Source organism: Rattus rattus, chromosome 2 (genome assembly GCF_011064425.1).
Source record: "Rattus rattus isolate New Zealand chromosome 2, Rrattus_CSIRO_v1, whole genome shotgun sequence".
Classification (NCBI taxonomy): domain Eukaryota; kingdom Metazoa; phylum Chordata; class Mammalia; order Rodentia; family Muridae; genus Rattus; species Rattus rattus.
In genome coordinates this window covers 177,307,435-177,323,379 of record NC_046155.1, presented here as the reverse complement: position 1 = coordinate 177,323,379, position 15,945 = coordinate 177,307,435, and the positions used below count along the sequence as shown (strand labels likewise).

The 15,945-nt window shown below is 49.3% G+C and overlaps 1 protein-coding gene and 1 pseudogene across 6 annotated transcripts; both read right to left on the bottom strand.

Moving 5' to 3' along the window:
- Positions 1 to 7,764, bottom strand: Kmt5c (lysine methyltransferase 5C). 6 transcript variants are annotated; one of them, XM_032894494.1, is made up of 9 exons: positions 7,688 to 7,764; positions 5,921 to 6,054; positions 5,609 to 5,774; positions 5,167 to 5,276; positions 4,762 to 4,925; positions 4,605 to 4,624; positions 1,589 to 1,725; positions 1,284 to 1,468; positions 1 to 1,169 (listed from the first exon to the last, which is right to left on the bottom strand). In XM_032894494.1, the coding sequence occupies exons 2-9, from the start codon at positions 6,028 to 6,030 to the stop codon at positions 649 to 651; spliced, it is 1,413 nt and encodes a 470-aa protein (XP_032750385.1). In that variant the 5' UTR covers positions 6,031 to 6,054; positions 7,688 to 7,764; the 3' UTR covers positions 1 to 648. The 6 variants fall into 6 exon arrangements, with proteins under 6 accessions (XP_032750385.1, XP_032750383.1, XP_032750381.1 ...); XM_032894492.1 differs by having other exon boundaries at positions 5,921 to 6,130; positions 7,688 to 7,703; XM_032894490.1 differs by lacking the exon at positions 7,688 to 7,764 and adding an exon at positions 6,306 to 7,681.
- Positions 7,765 to 9,299: 1,535 nt separating this feature from the next.
- Positions 9,300 to 9,358, bottom strand: LOC116894900 (annotated as a pseudogene).
- Between the last annotated feature and the right edge of the window lie 6,587 nt (positions 9,359 to 15,945).

The window sequence follows — 15,945 nt, the reverse complement described above, 5'->3', positions numbered from 1 at the left end:
TTAAGGGCTTACAATGTTTTAATAAAAAGTTCAAGTTCTTCCAATCCCCCATCATACCCCATTCTGGTGTGGGGAGGAGAGGGAGCCTCCCCTACACCCCAGTAGCACCAGGGATAGCACCGTGAAAAAGATGAGGTCACACCTGGCCTCCCTGAGACCCATGTTCAGAGCCAAGGTAGTGTCCCTGGGTACAACCCACCCCATCTGACAGCCCATACCTCCATCAACTGCAGAGCTGAACGCCAACTTACTCCCCACTCTGGGAGTAGTTTGGGAAGGCAAACCCCCAAGTCAATTCCACCTCCTGAGGCCTGGCCTTCTGGAGAGTTGCCATGGAGTGGCCCCCACCCCCTTATGGCTTTGCTCCCTGGGGAGGAAGAGGCTGAGGGGAGGGGAATGACTCCTACAGTCCTGAGGTGGGGGCAGGGACAGGGATGGGGACATCAAATGGCCAGGGCTCCCTGCTGAGTTGGGGCTGGCTCAGGGGTCAGCAACCATAGAGCAACAAGGATCAAACTCTCTAGGGATGTCCCCAACAACACACTCCCAAGATCAGACCTGGGTTAAGGGTCAGTTTCCTCTTTCCCTTCTGGAGGGGTCCAAGACAGAGACTCTACCTTCCATTCAGGGCTCCCTGTAAGCAGCCCATCATGGCTCACCACTATTGATGTCCAGATCAATAGAACCATGGCTGACCACTAGCCGGAGGCGCTTAGGTGGGCAGAAAGGAGCGAAGGCAAGGGCCTGTTTAGGTATGAGGTCAGGGGTGGGGGTGGGACCTAGGTTCCCAGCAGGAGCAGGAGCAGCTGGTAGGGCTGGGGCTAGAGGGGAAAGTTCAACGCGCACCACAGAAGGTAGCCCATAGCGTCGGGCCCAGTACCAGTCCTGTTTTGGGGTCCAGCGAGTCTGGGGGAGCAGGTGTAGGGTCACCATGGCCTCAGCCCGTAGTTGGCAGTGGGGACCACAGCCTCCCCATCGGTGTAGGGATACACAGGCAGTGTGCAGGTCAGGGGACAATGAAGCCTGGGGGGTCCTGGGGCGACGGCGGCGGCGACGGCGGCGCTTCCGGGGACGTACTCTGGGCTGGGGCTGAGGCACCCAGTGGAGCCAGAGGGGCAAGTAGTCCATGTGGGGACTGACAGGCAGCAGGCATGAGGGCTGGCAGGCAGCTGGGAGGTCAGAGAAGACAGAAAAAGTGAAAGTCAGTCAACAGGACCTGGGCAGTTCTTTCTCTGGACAGATCAGAAAAAGTGACCCAAAGGCTAGAGAACAGGCATGCTCACCACAGAATGGGTCAGGGCGCAGTGGGGACAGGTGGGAGCAGGCCCGCAGGCTCAGCAGGTTCTGCTGGCTGCTGTCCAAACACTGCTGCAGACGCCTCTTTGTCTCTCGGAGCTCATACTTGTCCAGGGGCCGTGGCCTCAGCTCCGGCTCCCTGGGCTGAAGTCTGAAAGCTCCCTCGCCTTTCCTGCAGGAACAGAAAAGGGCAAAGGGAGATGCTGGGCTGGACATATTTTAGGGTGAATCCTGAGGACGCATCCCAGCCCAGCAACCGTTGACACACCCTGCCCACTCAGTCCGTGCCTACCTCTCACAGGTATAGCATTCACAGTGCTCATTCTTCTCACCGAAGAAGCCCTCGCCATAGAAGCAAGTTACTTCATCCCCCGGCTCAATGTCCCGTAGCACCTTCACACAGGCAGTATTCCCATCTGAGGGCACAAACTGAGGCCATGCCCCCTCAGCACCCTAGTCTGGAGTGCAGGGCAGGAGCTCTTCAGCTCCACAACCTGGCCAGGCACCCAGGTCCAAGGGTTCTGTAATGAGTTAGACCACAGCTAAGGAACCCACTCCTACCCTACCATTTATTGGTAGCTACCCTGGCTTGAGCCTGTTCTCCACAGAGTTCCTTAAGAGATCGCCTTCTGTGTCTACCCCTCCCTGTCAGCCAGTGAGCTAACCTGACCTCCAGGCGGGATGCAGTGCTCTTCCTCTGACTGCTAGCTAAGTACCAGGCTCCACCCCTTAGACTTACCCCATAGGCCCAGCAGAGTCCCTCAGGGGCCACTCCACCTCTGTGGCTACTTCCCACTCTCCTAAGGCTTATGTTCACTCTGCTGCCAGATTCCCATCCTCCAGCCCAGCTCTTAGCACGCATCCTGAGGCTACCCTATAGACTCCACATCTACATCTACCTCTGCACTCTCTATGTGGGAGGGAACATGGTCACCATCTAGCTATCTAGCCAACCGGCCACTCAAACCTGACACCCAAAGTGAACCTAGATGCTTCCCTGCCTGATGGCCTCCAGGCCAACTGGCCAGTGCCTGAAAGTAGCACCTCATAGATCCTTGTCCTCTCATCCTGCTGCTCTTCCTTGAGTCGGTCTTCGTCACCTCAAGATTCATCACCTGCCGATCTCAAGGCCACCCTCACTCTGTACACTTCTTCCCTTTCCACTGAGCCTACGACACACTGCTGCCATAGCCATCTGGAAACCAAACCTCCCATCATGCTGCTAGGTTCAGTGGTCAGACGGCCACCATCTTTGGTTATGGGGTGCCTCATTACAGTCTGAGCCACATGGTATGAAATGTCTTGCCCTCCTGTGCTTCTGATTTTCTTCAACATGTAGGAAAACTCTGCTCCTTCAGAGCCTGCTGCTTCCAGACCACTGTACTCAGTCAGCAAGCTGACAACTGTGTGCACGGTGCCCTTTGCTTTCTGTTCCACTCCGTGTCTGCATGCAAGGCAGAGGGCCTAGTGAGGGCTGTGTGTCTTTCATCTCAATAGCCTCTGGAATGTGGAACAAGTCTTGGGCATTCTCAGGTGTCCACCACCTGACCCCAACAACAGTCTTAGGGGGCGTCAACAGGAGAAACCTGAGGCCAGGCCATACAGCCATAACTTTCTAGTTCTGAGTCAGGAAACTGAGCTTTGGTCCTTACTCATGCCATGGGTGCTCCCACAGGGGACCAGAGGTCTGTGTCCTGACAGAACACAAATGGGGACTTCAGGGAGACTCCCTTCCCTTATCATTACTTAATTACACACACACACACACACACACACACACACACACACACACACACAATGTTACAGTCATTAGTGTTTTGCCTGCATGTATGTCTGTGTGAGGGTATAAAGCTCTTGACGGGGCTGGGGATTTCAGCTCAGTGGTAGGAGCACTTTCGGCCCCAGCTCAAAAAAAAAACAAAAAAAAAAAAAAAAAAAAGAAGCTCTTGACCAAGGGGTCCTGGTAGAGCACTTGGTCCCCTAGCTCCGGAAAAAAAAAAAAAAAAAAAAAGCTCTTGACCTATACCTAGACCTACACACAGGAGTGAATAGCCACATGGGTGCTGGGAATTGAACCCAGGTCCTCTGGAAGAGCAGCCACTGAGTGTTATTAACTGCTGAGCCATCTTTCTAGCCCTTTTTTAGTTTTTTGAATACAGGACCTTGTTACTATATAGTCTTGGGTGACCCGAAACTCACTATGTAACCAAGCTGGCCTCCAACTTGTTTGCTTTTTTTTTTTTTTTTCAGAGCTGGGACCGAACCCAGGGTCTTGCGCAAGCTAGGTAAAGCGCTCTACCACTGAGCTAAATCCCCAACCCCTGGCCTCCAACTTGTAATCCTCTTGCTTCTGTCTCCCAAACACTGATTTCACAGATACAAGGCAGGGTGCTCAACTAAAACTTTGCTTTTGTGGGTTGGGGATTTAGCTCAGTGGTAGAGCGCTTGCCTAGCAAACCGCAAACCCTGAGTTCAGTCCCCAGCTCTGAAAAAAGAAAAAAAAAAAAAAAAGGTTAAAACTTTGCTTTTGGGGTTTCAGTGGTGCTTGCCTAGGAAGCGCAAGGCCCTGTTCGGTCCCCAGCTCGAAAAAAGAACCAAAAAAAAAAAAAAAAAAAACTTTGCTTTTGTTCGTGTTGGTCCTGTGGGCTGATCTCAGGCCACTCATATGTGAGGCTACCACTGAGCACTACCACTGAGCTACACCCCTAGCTCTCTCTGTTTTGTTTCTGTGGCACTAACTCAGGGTCTTACACACATGAAGCAAGCACCCTACCCTGAGCTACATCCCTAGCCCTTTTGAAATATAGTTTCACTGAAGTTGCCAAGATTAATCTAGAACTTAGAATTTTTCTGCCTCAGTCTCCTAGGACAGGAGACTACTTCACTCCACTGGACCTCCAAAACCCTTTGCAACAGGTTCAGGCCAGTTACCTCCTCCTCCCTTACTTTGCCCTTCCATCCAGTTTCTAAGCAGAGGTCCTTGGCCTCCTGGAATTTCTTGGCTTCTCCCTGCCTCTGCCTTCAAAGCTGTCTGGTGAGATTAGCTACCTGCTAATCTGTCTCTCCACCACTCCTTTGCCTCTATTTCAGTCAGTAACCCAGGCTCTGCCAAAACTGACGCCCCTTCTTCCCTGTCTGATGTCCTTGAGGGCACACGTCTTCCCATGCTGCCCACCCTAGGTACTGCAACCAACTACGAGGGACTGAAAGGATAGGAAATTACCTCATCAGGTGAAATAGTCTAAAACCATCCCTCCCTGCATTTCAATTCCCACATGCCCACCTTTTTCACACTCTGAAGGTCTCACCTTGCAGTTGGGTTTGCAGTCTGTCGCCATTGGGTGGACAAGAGAGAAAAGAGAAAGAGTGAGCAACTGAAGACAGCCCCTCTACCTTGTCTCATGCACTTGCCTGCCTCCCCCCACCCCCCTTGCCCCAGCATCCTCTCTCTAGCCTTGCCCTCACCATGGTTGATAAAGGCAGCTGGGCCAAGCCACAGCTGGGCACTCCTTTTTCGAGTGGAGTACATGACGCTGAAGTCGTTCTCGCCTGCCCTAAGTAGGTATTCATCCTCTTCCCGAAGCTCTGCAATGCAGCCCACCAGCAGCTCCAGCTTCTCATTCTTCTTCCTGCCAAGAGTCTAGGCTATGGGGCTCTGAGCAATGCCTCCCAATCCTTGCTGGGGATGAGGACCTTTCACACAGAAGCACCCTGGGACCAGGAGCTCTGAGGTGCAGGGCCAGCCACTGCATCCTCCATTCATTCTCTCTCAAATCCACCAGGTCCTCCTGTGTCACTAACCCTACTTCCCCTGGGTCCTACCTCACCCAGAGGGACTGACTGGGTCTCTGCTCCCAGCAGCCCCCTTACCAAGCACGGGTAGACACAATCTTGGCCCCATTGGTCTCCATGGAGTAGCGGGTGCAGGGTAGAATGGTGAAGCCACTCTCAGGCAGGAAGGCGCGGAGGTAGCAAAAAATCTGAGAGAAGAGTGGGGGAGGGCAGGAAGATGAGCAGGGCCAACCACAGGGTCCTCTTTCTCTTGGACCAGGTCTACTTTGTCACTGACTGTGTGGCCTGGGTCCTCTCTGGGTCTAGGTGTCCTCATCTGTCAAAGGAAGAGGAGGGTGGACTCATCTCAGCTCACCCGCCCCCCAATTCTCTTCTTCTAGGATTCTGAGCCTTCCTTTTAGGCTGTCCCCAGTGGCAAGGCAGTCTTGGACCTGGGGCTTATATTCCTGAGAGCTCTAGAATCTGTCAGCTAAATAGAGAGTGTACAGTGCAGGGCAGGGTCAGGCATAGGCTCCCTCACGTGGTTCTTGAGGGCAGCCTCCTGCCGAGGAGCACGGTTCTGAAAGTAGTGGGCCATCCAGCCTCCCAGTGTCAGGGCCCGGAATGCAGCTTCCAGGTCCCGTTGCCTTAGGAAAGCTTCCAGTGCTGAGCGAAGGTGGTGTTGTCGTCGGAGGGTGGGCACAGGGCTGGGAGAAAGGGTATGCCTGGGTTCCAGGAACTTCCAGGCCCATGGTCCTCACCCAAAGCTTCAGGGAGGCCAGGCTGAGAATTATGAAAATACAAGAGAAAGGGTCCAGGACCCAGGACCCATTACCCCCAAATTCCCCCTCACCTGACATTCATCTTATGGGTGCGGAAGCCGAGGTAGGGGTCAAGAACAAGGCTGGTGGCCAGGTCATCATTCTCGCACAGTTCTCGGGCTGTCACTCGGTCAGGCCCCATGGTGCTCTATAAACCATGCTGCTTCTGGCACAGAACAGGGCACATGGATATGCCACTCAGAAGCTACATGGGATGTCTGTGGGCCCCAGGGCCTGCTTATCTGTAGGAGAGTATGGGGCGGGTGTTTCAATATTGACTTTACAGGGCTTTATGCAAGAATAACACCCAACAGGTACTTTTGAGTGAGGAAACCCTGAGAAATACAGTCTCTTGTGCATTAAGTACTTCCCTCCCCTCTTGCAAAACAGATGTATGACCCCAATCACACACACTACCTTCCCAGGACACGTACTCTTTCACGGACGTCAGTACACACAAAGACCACCTTGCCAAGTGCACATGTAGGAGACAGGTCCCTGTGTACCCAGGGGGAAGGAAGATTAATTGGCAGTAGGAGACAACTCCAAAGGCTTAGGATTGCAGGAAGGAGTCAGGATAGCTGGGCTCTCATCAAGGGAAAGGGTAAAATGAATTCTATGTTTTGAGCTTCTTGCCTGCCTTTGCTGACCCTTGCTAGGTTGATTCTCTTGTCCTCATCACCTCCCTCCAAGGTCACCCTCCTCTGGGGAGTGGTCAAAAGGCTGTGGGTGGAACCCAGGCAGTCATTAGGGGAAGGATTCAGTACCTAGTTCCCAACGGAGGATTCCAGCAAAGAGGAGGCCCTCAAGAGGACCTAAATGGGAAGAAGGAATAGAGAGAATGGGAGAAGGAACAAGTCAAAACAAAAGGGTAGGAGGCAAAGAAGGGGAAAAAAAGATTCAGAAAACCAAATCAAATAAAACAGAGGGACAGGTTGGTTACCCAGTACCCTCACTATGGTGTGTCTGACAATTCTGCGCTTTGGGAGAGAGCAAGGAGGCAGAGTGTGGCAGACACACTCTGCCATTCTGGGAGAAAGATCTGGAAAAAAAGACAAGTCTGAGTTAAATGAAAAGGATGCTTAGAAAAAAGCCTGGAAGCTGGGAAAAGACAAAGCCAGGTATTGGGAATAAGATGGGAAGGGAGAGAAAGGGGAGAGAAACATGGAGGGAAGTCAAGAAGGATTTGCGGGGAGTGCAGGGTGGGGGAAGGAGAGGAATAAGGCACCTGCGGTTGCAAGGGAGGAGCCCACGAAATCCAAAGGGTAGATACGCCCAGGGTCCAAGGGAAGGGCTTAGCGGTTCCAAGCAGGGTTTGGGGGAACTCCTGGGGGATTTGAAGTGATGGAAACCTGAAAGATCCTAGGGGTTCGAGAAGGGAATTGAGGGAGCTAAGTAGCTAACTAAAGCCTGGGAAGGTTGTACTAGAGAGCTGGGGAGACTCAGAGAGTCAGAGGAAGGGCCTCAGAGGCCAGGATAGTGAGACAGGAGTCAGGAAGTGCCCTGAGTGTGACAGGGTAGGTTACGATACAGGAAAAGGTGGCGGGGATGGGCCCTGGTGGGGCAGGGAGCGACCCCTAAGGTGCAAGGAAAGACCTGAGAGTAAGAGGAGTCTGTATGGGCTCCAAGGGTGCAGGGAAGGCTACGAGTGAGGAGCGCGTAGATCCGCGGTGCTGGAGACTGGGACAGCAAGGCTCGAGGACCGGCCCGGGGACAGCCGGGTCAGGGGGTGACTGGGAGGCTGGGCGGCGCGGGGGCCAAGAGGGGGCTTAGAAGTCGGGCCCCGCGCCGCCCCTCACCCGCTTCTCCTCCTCCTCCTCCTCCTCCTCCTCCTTCTCCTCCTCCTCCTCCGGCACCCGCGTTGCAGCCGCCACCTCCACCCACCGCCTCCTCCGGCTCTCGTCAGACACAGCCGCCGCGCCTCCCCTCGGCCGGAAAGACAGACAACTCAACCTTCTATTGGCCCAACTCGCCGTCATTCCTCCGTTGCTATGAAACTCGCGCTGTTCTTATTGGCTAACACTCATTTCTCTCTTGCTCTTTTTTTCCCGCCTCTCCAGGTCCCAGTCGGTGCCCTGACAAAACCCCACCACGCCCACTCTGTCGGTATATCCAGAGAGCTACAGCTAATGGCTTGGGTCGCTGTCATTCAGACATTGCCATAGAAATCTGTCCCGCCCCTTCATCGGCCCTGCCCCAAATCATTTCTTTCATTGGCTCAAAGAACCATCGCTCCTACGGAAACTCTGTCAGGGTCAGGTTATTCAGGTCCAAGCGAAAAGAGGGCGGACCCTGTCAAATACAAACTTCATATTTTATTGGTTGGCCTTGGGCATGACCACACTTCCATTCGCTAAGGCCTGCGCCCATCACACTAGAGTCCGGAGCTCTATTCTCTTTCTTTCAGTTTAAGGGGGGGGGGGCAAAATCTGAGCGAACCAGGAAGGAAAGAGGTGAATGCACACGCGCGCCACTGCTGCCCCCGGCCCCAGGAGACCATTGGTTGCCATGGTAACAAAACTTCGTTGCCAACCCTGCGTAGCAAGAAGATCTTTTCTCTTGCCTAATATTCCTTTATCGTTTGGGAAATTGTACCTACAAGAACTCTGAAGTTTTCTTGTGCTGCCAATGAACAGTTCGGAAAGAGACGCTGCTGAGAAGTTGGGACTTAGGAGACAAGCTCTGACTCATGGGGCGCTCCCATGGGGAAGCCTCTGTAATTAGGATCACCCCCTCTTCAATCCTGCAGATATAATTAACAGGATATCATAATTATGTCCAAACAAATAAGCTCCATGCTTGGGGCAGTCAGTCTTCGTTTTTGTTTTTCATGAGTTATCTATTTGGTGGGTTAGAACAATGGCTACAGCACAGAATGTTTTGTTAACACAGACTGAAGGAACAGCTGATTGAAGTGACATTGGACATTGAATGGCCTAGTGGGTAAAAGCACCTGCCCACAAGTCTGACAGCCAGGATCCACAGGATGGAAAGAAAGCACCGACTCCTGAAGGTTGTCTTTGACCCCTGCATTTATGCCAAGGCGCGCGCGCGCGCGCACACACACACACACACACACACACACGCTAAATTAATTAAAACACAGCTTGTCTTTTGAGACATGCAGCTTTCTCTGGCTGTCCTAGAACTCACCATGTAGACCAGACTGGCCTTGAACTTACAGCGATCCTCCTGTCTCTGCCTCCAGAATGCTGGAATTAAAAATATGTGCCGCTACGCCATGCACAAAATTTTTGGGTTTTGTTGGTGGTGGTTTGGTTTGGTTTTGGTTTGATTTTTTTGTGTCAGGGTTTCTCTGTATATACCTGGCTATCCTGAAACTCAACTCTGTAGACCAAGCTGGCCTCAAACTCAAGATATCCTGCCTCTGCCTCCAGAGTGTTAAGGCATGGGGCCATGCTAATCTTCTCTTTATCGTTCCAATTTTAGTATATGTGCTGCTGAAGCAAGCAATAACGTTTTTAAGGAGGCTGAAGTTTTGCACTGTTCCGTGATCTTGTGGTTTTACCAACTCATAGCTTCATGGTTCTGTGTACAAAGCAAATATGATATACTGGTATATCATATTTCAAGTATCTGAGGTCCATGCCTCACCACTCTTATCTCTCCTGAATTCTAAGAGATCTCCCTACCCTAAGCATCTCTCCAGATAAAGATGACTATATCTTCCTTGGGTGTCGTCACATTGTATGAGATTTTCAAACAGCTAATAAAAATGTATTTAAGGGGGGGGTTGGGGATTTAGCTCAGGGGTAGAGCGTTTGCCTAGCAAGCGCAAGGCCCTGGGTTTGGTCCCCAGCTCCAAAAAAAAAAAAAAGAAAAAAAAATGTATTTAAGGAAAAAAATCCACTAAATAGCAGAGTGTCTTCCAGATTGTTGAAATAGATTCCAGGATGAGGGTGTAGCCTGTGGGTATACAACATGCACCATGTTTGAGGCTTGTGGTTTGATTTCCATTTTGGAAGAAAAAGAGATGTGCCCAGCAAACAACTGGGTAGAGATATTTAATACAGCAACATGGCTGCTCTGGCTGGAATACACTCATGTCCTTAGCACACATCTTTAATCCCAAACAATGACCATAAAGTTAGTTTGTAGAAAGAAATACCTATGTTTAAAAGGGATGTTAAATGAAAGACAGATGAAGTGATGAATCAGAGAAAGAGTTGATAGAAAGAGTTGAAAAAATAGGATTTGCCCAACTCTCTTGAGAACAGAGAGAAAAGAGATCAGGGCAGAGAGGTGAAGGAGAGACACAGAGAGAGAGAGAGAGAGAGAGAGAGAACAAGCTATACGCTAGATACAGGTGAAGATAGAACCATTCATAGATTAAGAAGAAGCCAGAAGATTAGAAAAGATTGCCAAAGTTAGTATGAGGCCAAGTAGAGCAATTCAGAAGAAGCAGAGAAAAGTCAGGTTGAATCAGTCAGTGGGGACAGGAGTTTTGAGCCAGAATATCTGAGTTGACCAGCTAGCCAGAGTTCAGAAAGAGCTAGAAAGGGTGAGCTTATTCAGCAGCAAGTCTCAGAGGCTAAAAACATTCTAGGTCTAGATAAGATTGTGTGGAGGCTAGAAGGCTTCCAGGACTAGGCCTAGATTAGCAGACAGAGGAAGTAAACCTCCAAGTCAGCAATTATATCAGGTGAATAGAAGATACTGCTACACACGACTGAGACCTTGTGCCATCAGCCAAGGGAACAGCCCAGCTGTACTCCTTTGAGAAGGTGTTGGGACAGGATCTCATCTATCCAAGGCTTCGTCTATGCTAGGAAAACTCAACCCACTGAATTATATCCCTGGAGCTTCTGTTTGTCTTCGTTTTTGTTCTTTGCTCGTTTTGAGACAGGGTTTCTCTGTGTCCTGGAGCTTCTTCCGTAGACCAGGCTGGCCTCCAATTTAGAGATCCACCTTCCTCTGCCTCCCAAATGCTGGGATTAAAGACATTTGCTGGGCTGGAGAGAATGCTCAGTGGTTAAGAGAGCTGACTGCTCTTCCAGAGCAACAACCTTCCTGAGTTCAATTCCCAACAACCACATGGTGGCTCACAACCATCTGTAATGAGATCTGATGCCCTCATCTGGTGTGTCTGAAGACAGCTACAGTGTACTTATGTATAATAAATAAATAAATCTTTAAAAAATAAGACACTTACCACCATTGCCCGGCTGCTTTTTGTGTTTCTGAGAAAGGGTTTCTTATAGCCAGAGCTATGTAGCTCAGGCTGTCCTTAAACTCAGAAGAGCCTCCTGCCTCAGACTCCCGAGTTTTGGGATTACAGGCACCCGACTCTAACCCCATAGGCAGAGGTAGGCTATAACAGGCCCCCAGGCGTTAATAGACCCCAGACATTAGCACAACTGACGCCATGATGGACGTGGCATTCTGGCCTTGGAACCCAGCTCAGAGACAGCACCCTCTGCCAAAACAAAAACAGATGTCTAAAATTCAGCAAAGTTCACAGTTCTGGGAGAGTTCCTAGCTGAACAAGTCCTACACTTTTGTCGGCGCCAGCACCGACACGGTACCGAGAATCGGGCGAAAGCCTGCGGGATGAAAGAAGCACACACACACAGGTTATTCGTGTCAAGCCAGAAGAGGAAGAGCTTCTGGTTTCTTTATTGACCAAACTATATATCCAAAGAATACCACTTAGCAGGAATCTTCCAAGCACAGTGGGGAACCCTGGCTGAGACTTCGGTAACAAAGGACCGACTATGTGACCTGAATAAATTAGGAAAATAACCGGGAAGGCCAACCTAATTCTTTGACTCAGGTGAGAAGTACCTGGCCGGACTGTTACAAAAAGCTTCCACATGCAAAGGCAGGGCTCAGCAGGGGTCAAACCTTGCTGGAGACCCAGAAGGGTCTTGTTCAGGCTGAAAACATTCCGTGAATGCAAACTTCTTGTGCCGTAAATTACAGGGAGAGGCTTTTGATCCTACAATCTAAGACTAAGGCCAGACAGTGACAAGGCAACCAGGCCCAAATCCAATATGGCTCCCACAACTTTGGCTTCTACAACTCTGTTTGTGGCTAACTGTCCCTGTTAACTAAAGTATGTCAAGATAGATTATGACTTTTGTGATTAAAAGCTCATCCCGAGAACAGCTTGTGGCTACACTGGGATCAGGAACACACAGTGTGCGTGGTCACTGCCAGCTAATAAAGACTCTCTAGGACTTGGAGGGATGGCTCAGTGGTTAACGGTCCTGGCTGCTATGCCAGAGGACCCAGGTTCAAGTCCCAGTGCCCATGTGGCAGCTCACAACTGTCTGTAACTCCAGTTCAGGAGATCCAACACCCTCACACAGATATGCATGCAGGAAAGACGGCAATGCTTTTACAACATAAACAAACAAAAGAGTTTTCATTTGGCTTGAACCTGTGTCCAAGTCGTTTTCTCTGATGGATCCATCATAACAAAGCCAGGACCGTGTAGCGAATCCCTTCTTTTTGTTTTTGTTTTTATGTTGTTTTGAGACAGGGTTTCTTTGTGTATCTTTGGCTGTCCTAGAAGCAAATCCCCCACTTAAAGGCAGAAATCTGGGAGGTGCTGAGCACTTCTTTGGTCTGATGCTGTTCTAGTTAATTAACACATTCCTAGATTAAAATCTGACTTTCTTACAAGGACATCTTTCTCTGACCTCCCCTGTCTTTCCAGTCTTTAACTGTTTGTCTCCCATGACTTCTGTGACCTCATCTGTATCTAGTCCCTCATCAGCTCAGCTTGTAACAATCTGGTCAACCTCCCTATAAATGTCTGGCTTGGGTGGTGGTTTTTTTTTTTTTTTTTTTAGTTTGCTGGACATAATGTCTGAAGATTGTCCTCTGAATGGTGCACAAGGTGTCCTTGAAGTGATCCTCTTGCTGCTGCCTCCCCAGGACTGGAATAACATGTCTTTAACATTCTTTTGATTTGCTAGTGAGATGGCTCACAAAGTAGAGGCACTTGTAACCAACTCTGACACACACACACACACACACACACACGCACACACACGCACACACGAGCACATTCACAATAAGCACACTATTTTCTTTTAAAGATCTACTGAGAGATGAAATAATATCAACCCCAGAAGAAGTAACGGAGAAAAGATTAAGTTGAATGAAAACTGTTCTCCGCAGGAAGGCATCTGTTCTCTGGCTTCCATGTGCACAGGGCAATCCCAGCATGCCCACACATGCACATACACACAAACACAGAATAAATACAAAACAAAGCAAAAACAGAAAAACGAACAAAAAAAAAACCCAAATTGGGTTTTTCCCCCTTCCCTTTGTTAACCAATGTAGACATGGGCTACATGAGACTGTCACAAAACAGTAAATAAAATGTTTGGTCCAGGGCTGGAGAGATGGCTCACTGGTTAAGAGCACAGACTGTTCTTCTAGAGGACCTGAGTTCAAATCCCAGCAACTATATGGTGGCTCACAACCATCTGTAATGAGATCTGATGCCCTCTTCTGGTGTGTCTGAAGACAGCTACAATGTACTTATATATAATAAATAAATCTTTTAAAAAAATGTTTGGTCCAGCGGCAATACAACCATCACCTCTAAGGAGTTCTAAAGCATTCTTATTAGTCCCTAAGGGAAGCTTGAACCCATTATGCAATTACTGTACTTCTCGTCTCCTGCCTCTCACCTTCCACCTGCTTCCTAGCCCCATGTATTTGCCTGTGGGAACTCTCTGTGCTGCATTACCCACTGGGGCATCAGCTCTCCAGGAACCGAGGTTTTCTCTGCCTCCCTCCTCTCCCTTTCCCAGAGTCAGAACCGCCTACACCACATCCCCCATCTTCTTCCCTCTTTCCCCTTCCTCTTTTTCCCCTCATCATGTATACATCTCTTGTGTTGTCTGCAAGAGCCAAGTCACATAGCCATCTGCTTGCCCTGGACACAGTTATTACCTCTGCAAAGCCAGGGCTTTGGAAAAATATAAGAACGGCCCACTAGATGCTATTGAAGACTAACAGTAAGTACAGAGGTATTCAGAATGGCAAAAAGTGCAATTGATCCGGGACTTAGAGACAGAAGTACGTCTTGAGAGGCAACAATATAGGGGAACCCCTGCACCTCAAGGTAGGAACAGGGCTAGATGCTAAGCTAGTCAGAGCGTCACAGCCAAAGAAAATATCCCTGGACTGTCTCTAAAGCTATAACCTGCCATAAGTTAAGAGACAGTCTAGAAGCTGGGTGTGGCAACTAATACATATAATTCCTGAATGTGAGAGTGCTGAGGCAGGATGTTCAAAGGAAGCTTGGGCTACATAAAACTTTGCCTAAAAAAAAGAAAGAAAGAAAGAAAGAAAGAAAAGAAAAGAAAAGAAAAGAAAAAGATACAGAAAGAGATTAATATGTACTACTGCCGAAAGTGGAGAAAAATGAAGAGAACGGAAGCAAAGGGAGGGGACAAAGAAGGGGGGGCAGATGTCAGAATGCTCAGGTGATGTTTTGTTGTTGTTTGTTGTTTTTTGGGGGGGTTAATTAAAGATTTATTTACTTTCTGTGAGTACACTGTCGTTGTCTTCAGACACACCAGAAGAGGGCATCAGATCTTATTACAGATGGTTGTGAGCCACCATGAGGTTGCTGGGAATTGAACTCAGAACCTCTGAAGAGCAGTCAGTGCTCTTAACCACTGAGCCATCTCTCCAGCCCTGCTTTCTGGATTTTTTGTTTGTTTGTTTGTTTTTTAAGAGATAGAGTTTCTCTTTTTTTTTTTTTTTTTTTTTTTTTTTCGGAGCTGGGGACCGAACCCAGGGCCTTGCAAGCGTGCTAGGCAAGCGCTCTACTGCTGAGCTAAATCCCCACCCCCCGAGATAGAGTTTCTCTATGTATACCTGGTTATCCTGGAACTCAACTCTGTAGACCAGGCTGGCCTCAAACTCAGCTATCCTCCTGCCTCTGCATCCCGGGTACTGAGATTAAAGATGTATGCTACCCACTGTCTAGCTATTTTATTTCATTTTGTTTTATTTTATGTGCACAAGAGTTAGCCTGTGTGTGTGTGCATATGTGCACGCATATATATGTATGTATGTATGTATGTATGTATGTATGTATGTATGTGTGTATGTATGTACACTTTGTGAGTGTGCATGGTTTCAGAGGAGAGCAGAGGAGGCTGTCAGCTATTGTGTAGGTACTAGGAACACAGATCCTCTGCGAGAGCAGCAAGTGCTCTTAGCTTCTGGTCCATCTCTCCAGTCCTATTTATTTTTTAACTTGGGCACAGGAGATCAAACTGAGGCCTTCAAACTGGGGAAAGAACTACTTTACCAGCTGAGTCCAGCACCCCGACGGGTCTGAAGCAGAAAGGGAGGGGAGAAGATACAGGCATGAGTCAGAAGCTGGACTAGGAGGGAGGCTGGAAGGGAGGGAGGGGTCACGAGCACACACACATACATGTACATACACATGCACACAACATGCACACACACACATGCACACACAGGCACACACATGCATGCACACAAATGCACAAATTATAAACGAAAATGTAACTTTTTAAATGTCATCAACTGGATTCTGGTCTGGAGACTCTGGGATGGAACCAAAGTGTACTTTAGCTTAATGAGACTTTCCTCAAGCTGTAGCTCTCTAGAACTACTTAGCTGATCTGTGTTATCAGGGTCTTCCCTGTGGCGACCACAGATAGCCACTCCTAATACTTTTGCATTAAAGGTGACGTCTGAACTCAAGCCTTTCTGAGCGGAAATCTCCAGGTTTTTTGGATCTAGTCCTTTTCCTTTTCAGTGTCCACTTGGGAACCAGGGCCTCACGCCAGGCAAGCAGGCTACCAGTGCAACCACTGCCTTCTACAACCTCCTGAATCCATGCACTTTGAAATAATCCCAGGTGTTCTGTCCTCGGGGCCACTGGGCTGTGTGTATGTGTGTGAGTCATAAAGAAATGAGTCAAGAAATGAAGCAATCCCTGGGTGTGGTCCATTGCCTTGTAATCCCAGCCACTGGGAGGGAGGATGAGGCAGGAGAATGGATGCAAGTGAAGCCAGCATGAACCACATAG